The following is a 15,325-nucleotide window of genomic DNA, read 5'->3' on the forward strand; positions in this document are numbered from 1 at the left end:
TGGCCCCGATGTCGAGCAAATTGTTGCTCTTTTTGTAGTATGTACTACTATTTTTTTAAGGAACAAAAGGAAATGAACTACTGTTTATTAAATATTACTAGATGCACACAGCATGTATTTTACGTATCTCCTCTCAATTAATACAGTAACCTCCCACAGTACACTGTTATCTCTAGTGTACAGATGGGAAATTGAGTGCAAGAAAGGTTCAGTAATTTGCCTAAAGGAAAATAGCCAGTAAAGGAGCTTCGTACCTATGAATTTTTAATCCAAGAGAGGCGCTGGCTCGTGACCCGAAAGGGAGCCTCCCGCCCCAGGCTGGAACCACAAACCAACAGTGGCAGCCCTCCCAGAGAGCCTGGCCCACCTGTCCTGCTCAAGCCGGCCCCGGGGGCCAACGCTGCTCTCTGGGCCCATGAGGAAGAAGCTAACTAAGGATAAGGAGAGCTCCAATAGGAGGGATCGCAGATACCTTGATTCATCTCCACCAATGCCACTTACATCCACTTAACAACCTTAATTCCTTGGACATTCTTGGCGTCCAAATTGGCTCTGAAGGGGAAAGTCATATTCAACCATCGTTTCCAAGTAAGAGTCCCCTTGGGTTCAGAGACCCCGAGGGCTCCAGAAAGTACAAGCAGCGTTCCTTACTGATGGCCTTTGCACAGCTCGCCCCCTTGCCGGGTCTGTTGCCCTGAGACCCCAGGGCGGCTGCCCAGAGGTTTGGGGCCACCCTGAGCCAATCGACTCCCACACAGACCAGCGGCTGCTGTCACTCTGGGCCAAGTCCTTAGCACAGCTTCCTGCTGAGGCCCCCCGGGCTGTGTGCTTCCCTTTTCTGTCATCTCCGGGAAAATCCCTGTTCTCTCATTTATGAGCTGAAAGCTCAAAGTCTCATGTTGTCAGATCCCAGCCACTAGGGGGAATTTATGAGCGTTGCCAGCCAAGTGGCATTCCCTCCCCTGCCTGTGTCACTCCCTGCTTAAAAGACCGCGTACTAGAAAGGATGGGGAAAAGCACATCTGGGGAGACACCACAGAGTTGCAACGTCGTGGAGCTCCAGCCCCGGGCTCTTTAACACAGGTGTCCTTGCACAGGTGACCCTACGACATCCTACTGCAGGCCCTCGAACAAAGGGCATCAGCTCTGGGGGCGGAGAGCAAAGCCCAGCCTGTGAAGAGCCAAAGGGGGTGGGGGAGCATTTCACAGGCAGAGGTGGGACCTGGATGGGCTTTCCTTAACCTCCAGAGTAGTCAGCCAGGGCTCGGTGGGAATGGGTCCAACAAGGGGCTTGGAGCCGGAGCAGGAGCTTGTGTTCAATTGGAAGCAGTGAAGGGGACGGGCTGCCTCTGATCTGGGGCTTGCATACTCTGGAAAAAGAAGGGAAAACCCAGCGCGCCTGGGTGGCTCAGTGGGTCAAGCCGCTGCCTTCGGCTCAGGTCATGATCTCGGGGTCCTGGGATCGAGCCCCGCATCGGGCTCTCTGCTCAGCGGGGAGCCTGCTTCCTCCTCTCTCTGCCTGCCTCTCTGCCTACCTGTGATCTCTCTCTGTCCAATAAATAAATAATAAAAAAAAAAAGAAGAGAAAACCCATGTGGAGGAGGGTGACCAGGATGCTGAGGAGGAAGGAATGAAGGCAGTAATGATGATCTCTGGAAGAAAGGAGACACCAGGAGCTGTGGACAGTGTTTTGGAGCCCAGCGGCGCCATCACCGGGAAGAGCGGACGCCCACTCTGAATGCTCCTGAGCCACAGGCAGGGCTGGGACAGGAGGTGGAAGGCACAGACGGACACACAGATTTGGGCTCAACAGAAAGAAAAGACCAACAGTCGGTCTTCAAAGTGGAATGGGTTAGATCGGGGTCCCTGCCACCATCAGGATTGTGTGACAGGCGGAGCACTGCACTGGGAACATCTGCTGGCAGACAACAGACAGGTACCCTGGCCAGCAAAGGAGGCTGCAGGAAAGAGCCTGAAGCAGGGGGCAGGGTCACAGCTGGGAGGGTGGGTCCAGATTCAGGCCCCCGGGCTCTCAGAAGACGGAGACAAGCAAGGCCTGACCGCAGAGGCCCAGGGGACCTTGGGCACCGTCGAATGCCAGAGTGAGGTCTCAGACTTGCCAACGAGACAGAATCTTGGGCACTGCAGCGGCAACCCAGGTGGGGGTGATTAGACGTCAACGGCCAGGTGTTTGGATCTGAGGGGACGAAGGAAGACCAGCAGCCAACATTCACTCCGATGCTGAGTCATTAACTGCTGGCTTGGGCTTCCTCAGAGTGAGATTGAGGTTGGCCCCAGGACCTGGAGTTGGCTGCAGGGACCGGAGAAGGCAGGACAGGGGGCCAGCAGGGCTGCTGCACTGTCCCTAGCAAGGAACACCTGTTCAGAACCGCTTCGGTGTCAGGGGAGACCATCATCGTCTCTGCCATTGAACGGCAGGCATGTGGGACGCTCCTTTGGGACCCTCCCTGGGGCCGCAACATTCATTTGTCCGGTAGCTATTCAGCAAGTACTTTCTATACACCAAGCACTGTCTGACGTGCTGGGGAAACAGTAGGGAAGAAAACAAAGAGCTTTTCCTGACGGGAAGACATAGAAACAACTAGGACCGTTTTGCCAGGTGGCCATAAGCACTAGGGAAAAAAGAAGCAAGTGTGGGGGTGGGGGGGGCGTTGTGGGGCAGGGCATGGCCTGCAGGGGATGACGGCATGGACCAGGCAGATTTCTTGGTGGAGCATGTGTTAGGCAGAGAGTGCAGCACGTCTGAGAGAAAGGCAGGGGATTACCGGGGTCGCGGTTGGTGTGGGTGAACAAGAGGCAATGCGGTAAGAGAGGGGATGGAAAAGTAACACAACGGTGGGGCAGACCGTGGAGAGTCCCGCGGGACACTGTGGCTGTTTTCTTCGACTCTGGGCTGAGAAGGCGCTGGGGAGGTACACTGACATGATCCAACTTATATTTTGAAATAATCATTCTTGCTGCCATTTTGAGAAATGAAAGTGGCCAGGTGAGCAGGAAGCAGAGAAACCAGGACAAAAGCTTTGTGGTAACCCAAGTGCGAGATGATACATTCTTAGAACAGGAAAGCAAGCGAGAAGTGGTAAGAAGTGGCTGGGCTCTGGGCATAGTTGGAGAGGATTTTCTGATGGAAAGGATACAGGATGTCAGAGAAAGAGAGGAGGGGCACCTGGGTGGCTCAGTGGGTTGAAGCCTCTGCCGTCAGCTCAGGTCATGATCCCAGGGTCCTGGGATCAAGCCCCACATCGGGCTCTCTGCTCAGCAGGGAGCCTGCTTCCTCCTCTCTCTCCCTGCCTGCCTGCCTCTCTGACTAGTTGCAATCTCTGTCTATCAAATAAATAAATTAAAAAAAAAAAAAAAAGAGAGAGAGGATCAAGCGTGACTCCAAAGGTTGGCGTCTAAGTCCAAAAAGATGGAATGGCATTCCAGTGTATGGAATGGGGGAGAAAGGAGGAGCGGCAGGCATGGAGGGAAACAGCCAAACCTTGACTTTGGGTATGCCAAGTCTGAGTTTCTCTCAGACATCCACGTGGGGATGGTGAGTCGGTGCAGGAGTCTGGCGTTATGGGAGAGGTCGGGGCTGGAGATGAGAGGACGTGAGCTAGAAGCACGTAAAGCCCTGAGACCGAGTGAGATCACTAGGGGTGGGTGAGGAGAGAGGGGTGTAAGCATAGAACCCTGGGGCACATCCGTATCCAGAGGTCAGGGAGACGCGGAATCAGCAGGACGCTAAAAGGGAATAGCTGGAGAGAAGGGTAAGAACCAAGATGGAGCGTGACCAGAAGCTAAGAGCAAGAAGTGTTTCAAGGGAGAGGGAGTGACAGGCTACATCAATGCCAGTAAGATGAGGCCTCAGGACAGACAGCCGGATGCGGTCCAGCGGGCATCCTGGTGGGGATGATGTTCTGACGGGAGGAAGCCCCACGGAGAGGGTGAGAGGACAGGGAATGTAGACAGCTTTGAGTAAGTAATTCTCTTGCAGAGTTTCTATGTAAAGTGGAGGAGAGGCATGGGGTGTTAGCTGAAGAAAGATGTGAGGCTAGGGACGTTTTAAGATGGAAGAACCTTCGGATCCCTTAGCCAGGACCTGGGACCATCACTGCAGCGTGGAAAGCGCCCCTCGAGGGTGGAGAAGACAGAGTCCCGTCTCTCGGAAGCTCTTAGGCTCGGAAGCTCTTAGGCTCTTGGAGGTAGATGGAATTCAAATAAGGGATAGATGGGTGCTCATCAGTGAACACAGTGCAGTGCACGCATGAGCACACGCACGACTTGCACTCGGAAAACTCTGGAAGCAAGAGTTTTCCAATCAGGTGCAGAGTCCCAGCTCCCAGAAAAAGATGAATTTAAAGCAGGCTTTAGAAAAACGGGAAAGATAGCTTTTGGTGGAGGAGTGCAGAAGGGCGGGAGCCCGGGCAGGGGACAGCTGCCGGACGGAGACAGGGTGGCCCCAAAGTCCTCTTCGTCATCCCAGCTGTCGCTGTCCAGGCACTTACTACACACCTGATGTGGGTCGAAGGACTTTCCCTGGGGTCAATTATTGAACTCTCGTGAGAGCCTGCTCTTATCCCATGTTATGGATAAAGAAATTAAAGCACCGAGCTATTACGTGCTTGCCCAAGGTCATACAACGCATAAAGAGTGGAGCTCAGATTCAAACCCAGGCAGTCTGGTTAGAGTCCCTGCTCGGGCGGCAACCCCACATGATGCCAGAGCCTGCCAGAGCCAACCCCAGTGCTACCCAGAACACATCTGTCTCCCCTTTCCTCTTGCCCTCCATGCACCCATCAGTTTGGAATAGCCACGGACATCTGGGAGGGTCTGGGTGGAAAGGGCCAGGAGGAGGAGACACTGAGGGACCCTCCCGTGGCCCACCACCAATGGCCACTCGACCCCAACACATGGAGGGAGGGAGGGAGGGAGGGAGGGAGAGGAGCTGAGGGGATGTGGCTAATGTCTGCCCCTGGGGTAGAGTTTCAGAATGGACTTCAGACCCTCTCCTCTGAGAAGGGTCATGCTAACAGAGAGAATCTCAACTCCCATCAGGGCTGTGGTGCTTCCCAAGACCAGCGCGGTGGCACCGTCTTCCTGGGCATGTCAACAGAGGTGCAAGCTGAGCCCCCCCTTACCCACACCAGTCTGGGCTCTCTTCCCTCTCCACAGCCCTCTTCATCAACGTGAGCTCAAACGGGCCTCACCAACCCAGCCACCGTGACACCCGGGGGCTCCGTGACACCCGGGGGCTCCGTAACTCGGCTCCATGGAAAGAAACCCACAGGGAGACACAGCAGTACACCTGGGCAGTCTCACAGGTGTCCACAGCCTCCTGATACCCAGGGCCCCCTGCAGCCATGGCCCAGGCCCCATCAAGCCGACACAGAATGTGTGTCCACTCCTGCAGAGACCGGAGAGAGTAAGCGTGACCGCTGTCGCGCCTGGAGCCAAGCCGCAAGGCTGTGAGCGGGAGGTGTGGGCTCTGCCGACGCACACACGTGTATCCCACCCGCTCAGGCACTCGGCTCACACGCACTCAGCAGCTCCCGCCATCCCCCACGCTTCTCCAGCAACCCCGCCCGTGACCGCAAGGAGAAGGGAAACACGCAGACAGGTCTACGCTGACTACGGAGAAAGAATCGGGAGGGCTTCTTGTCTTATCTGCCCTGTCCGAGCACCTGGGGCCAGACGGGGTCAGGGCTTACGTTAAGCAGATGGCCGCCTCCATTCTAAGCCCTTATTAATGGTCGTTAATGAGGACACAAGGATAATGAAATGTTTCCCTATGGACATATGAGAACAGACCAAAGTATCCTTCCACAGAATCCCAGGTTCAAAGTGGCCTTCGAGGTAACACGTCCAACCCCCGGCTTTGAGGCTGAAATCCTTGTCCACCCCTGTGGCCATCTCCAGCTGTGGGAGCCTCTGTCCCCAGAATGGCTCACCCCATCTGCCTGATAGACAGTTTTTGACTTCTCTGCCCAACTTCTCTCTATAATTTCCACCTTCCCCACACGTACCTGAAACCACCACAGGGGGAAGAAAAAAGAGCTAGCTAACGACTCACTCCCCATTTCAAGACTTTTGTAAACCATCTCGCAGAGCTGAAGACAGGTTTTCGAAAGTCTGACGCGATACCGTCATGACTGTTCTCCCAGACCAGGTGCGTCTCTGCCAGCACGGGTTCGCCCACCAGAGCAGCAGCTCCTCTCAGGCACGTGCAGAGGGGCAAAATGAGAGCCCAAGGGAAACCCGGCCACTCTAGCACAAGGGAACCCAGGCAGCCACACATGAAATCTCATCTGCAAATCAGCTCTGTTCTCTAGAACTTTCAGTTACGGAACAAGAGCCCCATTCCTTGGCTCTGATACCCCTACTTCTGGGACCTTTCCCAGCTTTCTCCCAGAGATCACTCACGATCTGTTTAAGAAAACACAACATTTGCTACCATTACTTGCCTATTCTCTTTAGCTCAGCCAGATCTCAGGAGGCCTTGGTGACGGTGTACGGGTCTCCGTGGCTTTTAGTCCCACCGAGCAAGATCATACTGTCAAAAGGCTATTCAGGACCCCGCCACCTTGGCTGTCCCCCAACTCTGCTCTCCAGAACTCCTCGGCTAACCCACCTGGGACATGCCTGCTCCTCCCCTCCCTTGGAGAAGCTTGGGCAAGTCTCAAACTCTGTGAACCTCAGGACCTTCTTCCATTAGATGAGCTCACTCCCACCTGCCTTGCAGGTTGCTGGGGAAATTGAACTAACATGGGTGTGAGAACACATTACACACCACAAACCATGGCACAGAACTCTCCGGACAGCTAGGAGTCAGGAGCTGTGGCATTGTCGGAGGGGCCCTTTGCTGGCTTATTTCACCTTATGGGGACCCCCAGTTTTCTTTATCAGTAACATGAAACCCACCGGGACCAAACGCAATCCTCCCGTCTCAGCAGAAAAGACTACGGCCCGAGGTCGAACTTCACTGATGGGTTCTGGAAAGGTGGGGAGAGCATGCAGACTTTGTGAGAACATCCTGTGTGGCACTCTTGGAAGAAGGCAAGCAGCAGGCGAAGGCAAATGATGACATCATGGGCCGAGTGACTCCGCACAGCACCCTGGCCGGGATGCGGGGCTCCCTGCCCCCGACTACAGGTGTGGCAGCAGAGGTGGGGTGGGAAGCAGGGAGAGGCAGCCTGGGGCAGGCACACATGCTTATAGACACACACACACACACACAGATGTCTTGACTCTTCTAATCACATATGTTGTACACTTATCGTTAAACGACACTGTTTGGGGTTTTTGAGCACTGACCGATGTCTGGGGAGAGAGACATCCGAAAACGGACCGGTCGGGCTCAACCTTCAAAACCGTGCCATCAGATCACGCATCTAGCAAACGTTAGGTGGGCACGACTGTGGGGCAGGCACTGGGTTAGACCCAGGAAAACAGACATCATAAAGACAGACACAATCCCCTAAGGTGTTCGGCAGGGGAAAGATCTGTGTCCCAGAAATCTTTCCATATTCCCTCTCTGGATGACAGATGAAGGAGAAAGTCATCAATTTCTATTTGTCACTAATATGAAAGACCAATTGATTGCCTACCTGCATGACTCAGTTTGGAAGGGAGATGAAAAGTTACGTGCCCATCAAAATTCCATAAATCACGCCATGTGGTAACATTATTGAGGGGAGCCCACTCCTCAAAAAAAAAAAAAAAAAAAAAAAAACAACCCATGGTGAATCCTTTTTTTGCAAGACACAGAATTCTGCTGGTATATTTGGATCCCAATGTGTCAGAGATATTTAATACACAGCAGAAGAGGATGAAAAAAAAAATGTTTTTTATTCTTCCCTCTTACCTCCCCTAGTTCTTATTATCTCCATCTTTATAACATTTGAATGTTCTATGTTTAATGTTCTCTGTACAGGACTTGGAACTCACTGGGCGAAACCAACCAAGTAAAAAACGGTAGTTGTAAAGTGCTTGGGCGTCCTAGTAAGGCAGAGCATCACATAAATCCAGGTTCCTGCTGCCTTACCAGCCAGGTAAACTCTGAACTTGAAAGAGACACAACTGCTCCCACAACCTGCTCATGTGACTCCTACGCCCCAAGCTTGTCGGGACTTCTGTGGCCCATGAGCAAGGCTCTCAAATGCCCAGGCCTCAGTTTCCCCATTGGTCAGATGGACTTTCTCTCTGCCCTTAGGAAATGGTCTGCAGGTAAAAGAATCCACGGAGAGCTGGAGAGGCCATAAGGCCAAGACCCCATCTGTCAGTTCCTTTAGCGGATAGAACACGGTGTTGTTGGCACGCGTGTCCTGATAATGGGACCACCCTTATGTCTCCAGCTGTACCAGCTGCAGTGGCCCAGAGCAGAGAGACGGCTTTGGAGACAGGTTCCAATTTCAGTAGCTACATGACCTTGCGAGTTCTTTCAACTCCCCAAGGCTTCCTGTCTTCATCTTAAACATCCGGTGGTTAATTCTGCCGTGGACATTGCCGGTTATATGTGAACTATGAAGCCAACAGAGAGGAAGGCCTTTTTGAGTGGGAGGGGCTCTGGTGATTATTAACGGGCCCCCAAGTCCTCAGTGCTTGGCCCAGAGTACTCAACAAACACCTGTTGAGGGCACTGGGGAATGGGTAGTTGACTCACTGCATCTACTGTCACAGCCAACATCAGCATCAGAGCCCAATGAAGAGCCTCAGCCCACTCTTGTTATGTGTTCCAGATAGGACAGAGCACATTTTCTCCTTCTCCTTTCTCTTCCCCTTCCTCCAGTCAGTCTACCCCTTTAAGCATACGCAAGACCAGCATACGCAAGAACCCATTCGGTATCTTTGTATGTTAAAACAAAGATACCGAATGTGTTCTCGGGGAACCTAGTCTTGCAAGGGGCCGCAGATCTGTCCACACACCCCAGTCACTGAGTCTGAGCAATCCATTCACATACGTGGAGTGTGTCCGGTGGCCAGTCGCCCTTGGAGTTCAGAGTCTAGTGATAAGTAGAGCATGACCCAGCAGGTGCTGGAACAGGTGTTAAGTACCGGGGAATGGGAAACATGGCCAGAAAAAGATGATTTCTCCCCGGGACGGACAGGGTGATCATGAGAAAGGACTTTGCAGTGGAAGCTATTTAAGCCTGGGAGACTAGTGACGGGGGAGGAAGAGGAGGAGAGGGAGAGGGAGAAGGGGTAGCTGTGGTAGGAGTTTTCCAAGAAGGAAGGGGGCGGGGGCGAAGAGGAAGAGGAAACATCGTGGGAGCAGTTTTCCAGGAAGAGAAGCCAGAATGGGGAGAGCAGCTCCCCCGCACGGGAGGGAGGTGGGTAAAGCCCAGAGCAAAGCTTCCTGGTCTATTTGGGTAATAGTGAGTAGCTCAATGTGGCTGAAACGGGAGCCAGGGAACGAGTAACAGGAGACAGTCTAGAAAGCTGACACTTAGTGAGTACTTCATGTGTCTGGGGCAAAGGTAACATTTGCTAATGTCAGGGACGGGATGGAGAAAAAGCACCCAATGACAATACCACTGGTGGCCAATCTCCTCCCCAGTGGCCGGGTGAGCCCGCAGGTGGGCGGCCAAGCGAGCAGGGCAAGAGCATCAATGACTAGAGGCTCAGGCTGCCACCAGCCTGGCCACCTACTCGCGACACCTGCTTGGGTCCTCCTTCCCCATATGTGAAACGAGCGGCTTGGAGAATGGGATCTTCAGAATCCTTTATTGCTCTAAGAGAAGACGACGGTCCCTCCAAGTAAAAGAGGGCGGGAGAGATGGGGTGCGGTCCCCTTCTGAGCATTTATTAACTTGTGGCTCCCACAGTCATCACTCAGAGAACCCAGAGGGACAGAAGCAAAATCAAAAGACATTTTCAGAAGATGGACGACTGAAGGGGGCTAACGTATGTGTGAGAGTTTGGGGAATTTATGCGGGCAGCCTCACGGTCATAAATAAAATCCCTTTCTCTTACCCAAAACCTCATTCGGGGGGTAAACACCGGGCACCGTAATAGACAATTTGGCTGGATCTCCCGCCCTGCACCTCACTTGAATGAAAAACAGCAGTGCCCGGGCAGCGTAATGGGTTCGGCCGCCTCTTTGCAAACATCCATATTGTCACCGGCAGACGAGCAGGGCTGAGGACGGAGCAGGCGGGACAATTCATCTCTGGGATTCCTCATTCTTTCTGCAGCCTCGCTCTCCCCGCTATCTCTCCTGAGGCTGAGGGGTTTGGAAGGAACCCCGGAGAGCACCGAATGCAGGGAGAAGTGACCCCTGGAAAGGGGCGCGGGGAGCCGCACCCCTCCCTTTCCCGTGCGTCTCTGGGGGCCGCGGGAGACGCCAGCCCCACCAGCGTCGGTCCAGCCCATTGTGCTCAAGGCTGCCTGCTGCCAAGCTCAGCTACTTGTTTTCTTGACCTACTTCTCTTCCCCTCCCCGCCCCACTCCAGATCCCCTCTGGAGCCCACAGTAATTAGCACCTTTCTGTCCATCAGGTTCAGGAGACTAGAAAAACCTCCTGGCTCCCAGGATAACCAAGGAGACGGGGGAAGCGGGTCCCGGCATTGCGGCTTTTGGTTTTGCCTTTCTTTTCTTTCCCTTTGTTGGCTTCACTCTGCTTCCCGGCCTCTGTGGGAGAGGAGGCCCGGTTTGACCTTGCCAGCCAGCAGGGCGCCTGGCTGGAGATGGGCTGGAAGTGGCCTGGTGTGAACCAAAACAGAGGGCCAACGGCGTCCTGACAGCCCTGGACAAGCAGTGCTCCAGGAGTGGGTGCGGGAGCAGGAGGGGTCCCTTTGAAGCCCTCCGCTGTCAGCATCGCAGCCACGAGAGGGATCTGTCAGCTCCGCTTTCTGCTCGCCTCCTGGAGAACCAGCGTCAGGAGAGCCAAGGCCGTGAGGCGCTGCCGTTTCTGGCTCAATCCCTTTCCGCTTCCCATTAGCGACAAATGGAAATTGATGGGTTGCCGCTTTATCCGCTCATTTAGAGGGGGAGAAAACCTCGCAGCCAACGCTGAATAACTGTAGGCATCTTATAAATTAAGCATCTTAAGGATACGAACCGTTTTGCATTGCTCCTAAGCAGAATTAAATTAGGTTTTGAAGTTCGGTAAAAACGAATGGGGAGCGGAGGGGGGGGGGGGAGATTTTGTTTTTGATTCCTTGCCTTAAAGCATGCAGAGTGCTGAGCTGAGGGCAGGGTGAATGGAAGTCACCTGTCTGCATTTCTGATTCCAATCAGCCACTGTTGCATATGCATGGAGAAGTGGGCCCAAGAGTCCACACGGGGCAGCCCGGAGACCTGCAGCTTGGCTTCTGGCCTGCGGTGCCAGCCTAGCCAGGGTCACGGCTTCTGGCCTGACTCTGTCCACCCAGGGCCTCCTGACCACCAGCAGCAGGCCAACCTCTAGGACTCTGGACCCGTCCCTGTTGCAAGGGGCTTTAAAGCCAATCTCCGGGGACTCGGCGTCAAGATACCTTCCTTCTCAATCAGCCTCTAACACTTTTAAGTTCAGGTCTAGGATCTAGGATCCTGCCCTGTTGGCAGTACCCACTTCCCCGACTCCCCACCCCAATCTGGGAAGAGGGGCATCACATGGTACCTATCTCCAGAAGCTGCCTAGGTTTGAGTCCTTCTGGGGCTCTTGTCTCACCTTGCCCCAGGGGTCCTGATGTTAATTCAGCCTTCTGATGACCAACAGCCTATCCGCCTGGGCTTCTCACTGCTGTACCCCAACCCACCTGTCCACACTGACCCCGTTCCCCATATACACACAATCCCCCAATCCATGGCAGCCCACATCAGTCTTGGGCCATCAGCTGGCCCAACCGCACAGTGCACGCTGGCATAAACTCTCCTTGTCCCTGCCGTCGGGGCTGTTTCCATACAACCCACATTAGCAGTGCCCGAGCCTGCAGGGAATGAGGCTTGCGCCGTCGTGGGGAAGAAGAGGTACCTGGCTTCCCAGGCACTCCTGCATTCCCAGGGGAGAAAGGCCTTGCTCCGGGACTGGGACTGCTGCTGGGGCAGGGAGCAACACAGCCTGCCTGCCTCTAGAGTGGGCATCCCCCCAGCAGCGAGGCCAGGGAGAGAACGTGGGCCACTGCAGTGGCCTTGCCTCCCTCTCTAGAGCCAGGCCAGGGAGAACCGACACACCATGTCAAGGGCCCTGCCAAGCAGCCGGCCAGGGCCCCTGAGAGCTCTCCCTGACCAGATCTGAGGCACACTCTCCAGAAAGCCTTCTTGGATTGATCAGAGACCAGGAGAGGTGATCTCTTCCCTAATCTCCAGTCCTGGATTTAAAATCCCCACAGCCATTCCCACCCTCCTGCTTCACCCTTCGTGTGCCAGGCCGAGTCCACCACAAACTGTAACAGGGACTCAGCGTCTCTGTTTTCCCCAGAGGGGCTGGACAGACTGACCACTGGCCGGATGGGAGCTGTGAGCCTCTCGGCTCCCAGCCCACCCCTACCGCTAGGCCAGCTGAACTCAGGGAGGGCACAATGCACGAGATGTCCCCACGAACACCCGGGCTCCAGGCAGGGGCATCCCCCAGAGCTGGGCTGCCCCACTTACCGATCCTCAAGGAGTGCGGGCTGCAGGCGACCATCACTAGCCACGCGGGAAGCAGCACCAAAGGCGCCGAGAGGCGGGGCATCTTCTATAAATCTTCATGGAGCCCTCTGCTGGTCTGGGCATGACATAACTCTGCGGGAGAGCGGCGGGAGGGAGCAGGTGAGTCTGACGCCCCTGCCAGGTAGCCACCCACCCAGCCCTGAAACCAAAGCTGCCCGTGGGGAGGGCTCGCAATCCCCTGCGGAACCGCTGGCAGGGAAAGCTCCAGGCCAGCTCCAGGCCTTGGTCCTTGCTCCCGAGGCCAGGCCCACAGAAGGCTCAGTTTCTAACCCCAGCCCCCTGTCCAGGTGGGGGTTTGGGGGAGTAACTCTGACCGAATGATGTAAGGGGCTCCACGGTTCTGAAATCTCTAACTGGAATGAAAACCCTCGTTTGCTCTTAAGAAACACAAGCCATGAGTGAGCCAAAGAGGAAGGGGTGGCAAGACTATGCCATTGCCCCGGAGATATGCCGTATGCCCTGCTCTGCTCCCTGGGGAGCGGCGTGGGGAAGGGGCTGGGTTTAAGTCCTGCTCCTCCACGTGCTAGCGAGGTGGCCTTCAGGAGGACTGTCCTTGACCCCTCAGCTCAGTTTCCTCGCAGGTGAAACTAGCCTGGCATCTCTCAGATGGGAGAGCTGAACCACAGACCAAGATAACAGGGGAAAAGCAGCTGCGCTCAGGCCTGGCCTAAAGGATGAACTCCCTCCCCCACCCAGATCAAGAGGTCCATTCTCAGCAAAAACTGAGGGCAGAAGCCCACAAACCAGGTCATCTGCTGGTTTCCGCATCTGCTCCTGCTACCTGCTAGAAATGACCCCCTCCTCATCCTTTCTCCACCAATCTCCATTCCTCCTGGGGTCGATGGGCCTGATGTCAAAACCAGAGCCTTGGAGGGGACTGCCTCCCCCGAGGCAGCATGGGTACTGTCCCCTCCCTGAGACCAGTGACACCCTGAGAACAGAGTCTGCAGCCTGCCAGCCACACACCATCAATGGGGTCAAGGCGGGGCTAGTAAGCACCTGGATAGGCTGGCCCCTGGTCACCCTTGATTATGAAAGTAGTATTAAAATTATTCCTTCCCCTACCCAATCCAGACAATCCAACAGAAAAATGGGCAAAGACTAGAACAGACAGTCCACTTATAACTGCATCCAAAAGCCTATAAACATTTGGAAGGGGTCTCAGCATTCCCGGACATCAAGAAATGCAACTTCAGACCACAATAAGAAACCACAATAAACCCACCAAAATGACTTTTTAAAAAAGACAGTATCAAGTGTTGACAAGGATGTGGAGCAACTGGAACTCTCGTATGGTGTCAAGGCAAGTGTAAGCTGATAGAATGGATTTGAAAAACTGGTCTTTATGCTCCCGAAACCCAGAGCTTTACCCGTATCCTAGGGACCCCGAAACCCCACAATAAGCCTATCTCCAACAGAATGTGCCCATATGTGCTCAGGTGTCTTAGAGATGTATTAGAATGTTCATAGCAGCACTTTGCACTTCCCCAAGCTGGAAACTACCCAGCTGTCCAGCGGAAGAACAGAGAAATACAGTATATATCTACACAACAGAATGTTCCATGGAAATGAAAATTAATCATCAACAAACAGGTGTTGAGATTCAGGATGAATCTCATGAACATAATTTGACCAAAAGAAACTAGGAACAGGGGGCACCTGGGTGGCTCAGTGGTGCCTTCAGCTCAGGTCATGATCTCAGGGTCCTGGGATCGAGTCCCGCATCAGGCTCTCTGCTCAGCAGTGAGCCTGCTTCCCTCTCACTCTCTCTGCCTGCCTTTCTGTCTACTTGTGATCTCTCTCTGTCAAATAAATAAAATCTTAAAAAAAAAAAATTAAAAAAAAATAAAAAAATTTAAAAAAAAAGAAACTAGGAACAGAAGCATACATACATATAACGTGATTCTTTCTATAACAAGTATAAAAAACTGGGGTGCTTAGGCCGCTCAGTCAGTTAACTAACTGTCTGCCTTCAGCTCAGGTCATGATCTTGGAGTCCTGAGATCAAGCCCCTTATCAGGCACCCTACAGCAGGGAGTCGCTTCTCCTTCTCCCCCTCCTCCCTGTTCCTGCTCACTCGTGCTCTCTCTCAAAATAAATTTTTTTAAAGAAAAGTAGCATAAAAACTGTTAGAAGCCTTGCTGGTGGTTACCCTTGGGGTAACAAGAAGGGGCATGTGGGGTCTTCTGGGAGTGCTGGCAATGTCCTGTTGCTTACTCTAGGTACGATTCTGAAGATACAGCACCAAGGCCCACTGCCCAGCAAGTGTGTTCAGTTTGTGAAAACTCCCTGAGCTGTATACTTAGGATTATATTCACTTTTCTCTGTGTGTGTGTGTGTGTGTTGCACACTTCAGTAAGTCTTTGTTTAAGCATCACACACTTGATGTTCCAGCCACACCCAGCACTAGGCAGCTCCCTGTGCACCCCTGGTTCCCTCTGCCTGATGCTCCTCTCCCCGACCCCCGCCATTTGCCAGAATCCAGAGCCCTTCTATGTGCCACTGTGACAACCTATGGTGATGCTTACAGCATTTTCTCCCACTGCTGGCAGAAATAAAATATTTCTATTTCTATTTATTTTATTACTCACATTGCCATGTGCCCACATGTGGGACCAGTGTGGGCTTCTAAAGGTCAAGGACAGGTGCCAGCCTGCTGTTGATCCCCCCGAGTCTATTTATACACAAC

The 15,325-nt window shown here is 53.7% G+C and overlaps 1 protein-coding gene across 1 annotated transcript in view; it reads right to left on the bottom strand.

Annotated features, from left to right (window-relative positions):
- Positions 1–15,325, bottom strand: part of GRIK4 (glutamate ionotropic receptor kainate type subunit 4) — a 417,952-nt gene that overhangs the window by 281,606 nt on the left and 121,021 nt on the right. The window contains exon 3 of the mRNA XM_046017419.1: positions 12,577–12,708. Coding sequence (XP_045873375.1) covers positions 12,577–12,658 — 82 coding nt within the window. The 5' untranslated portion in view covers positions 12,659–12,708. The remainder of the gene's footprint in view (positions 1–12,576; positions 12,709–15,325) is intronic.

Source organism: Meles meles, chromosome 8, assembly GCF_922984935.1.
Source record: "Meles meles chromosome 8, mMelMel3.1 paternal haplotype, whole genome shotgun sequence".
Taxonomy (NCBI): domain Eukaryota; kingdom Metazoa; phylum Chordata; class Mammalia; order Carnivora; family Mustelidae; genus Meles; species Meles meles.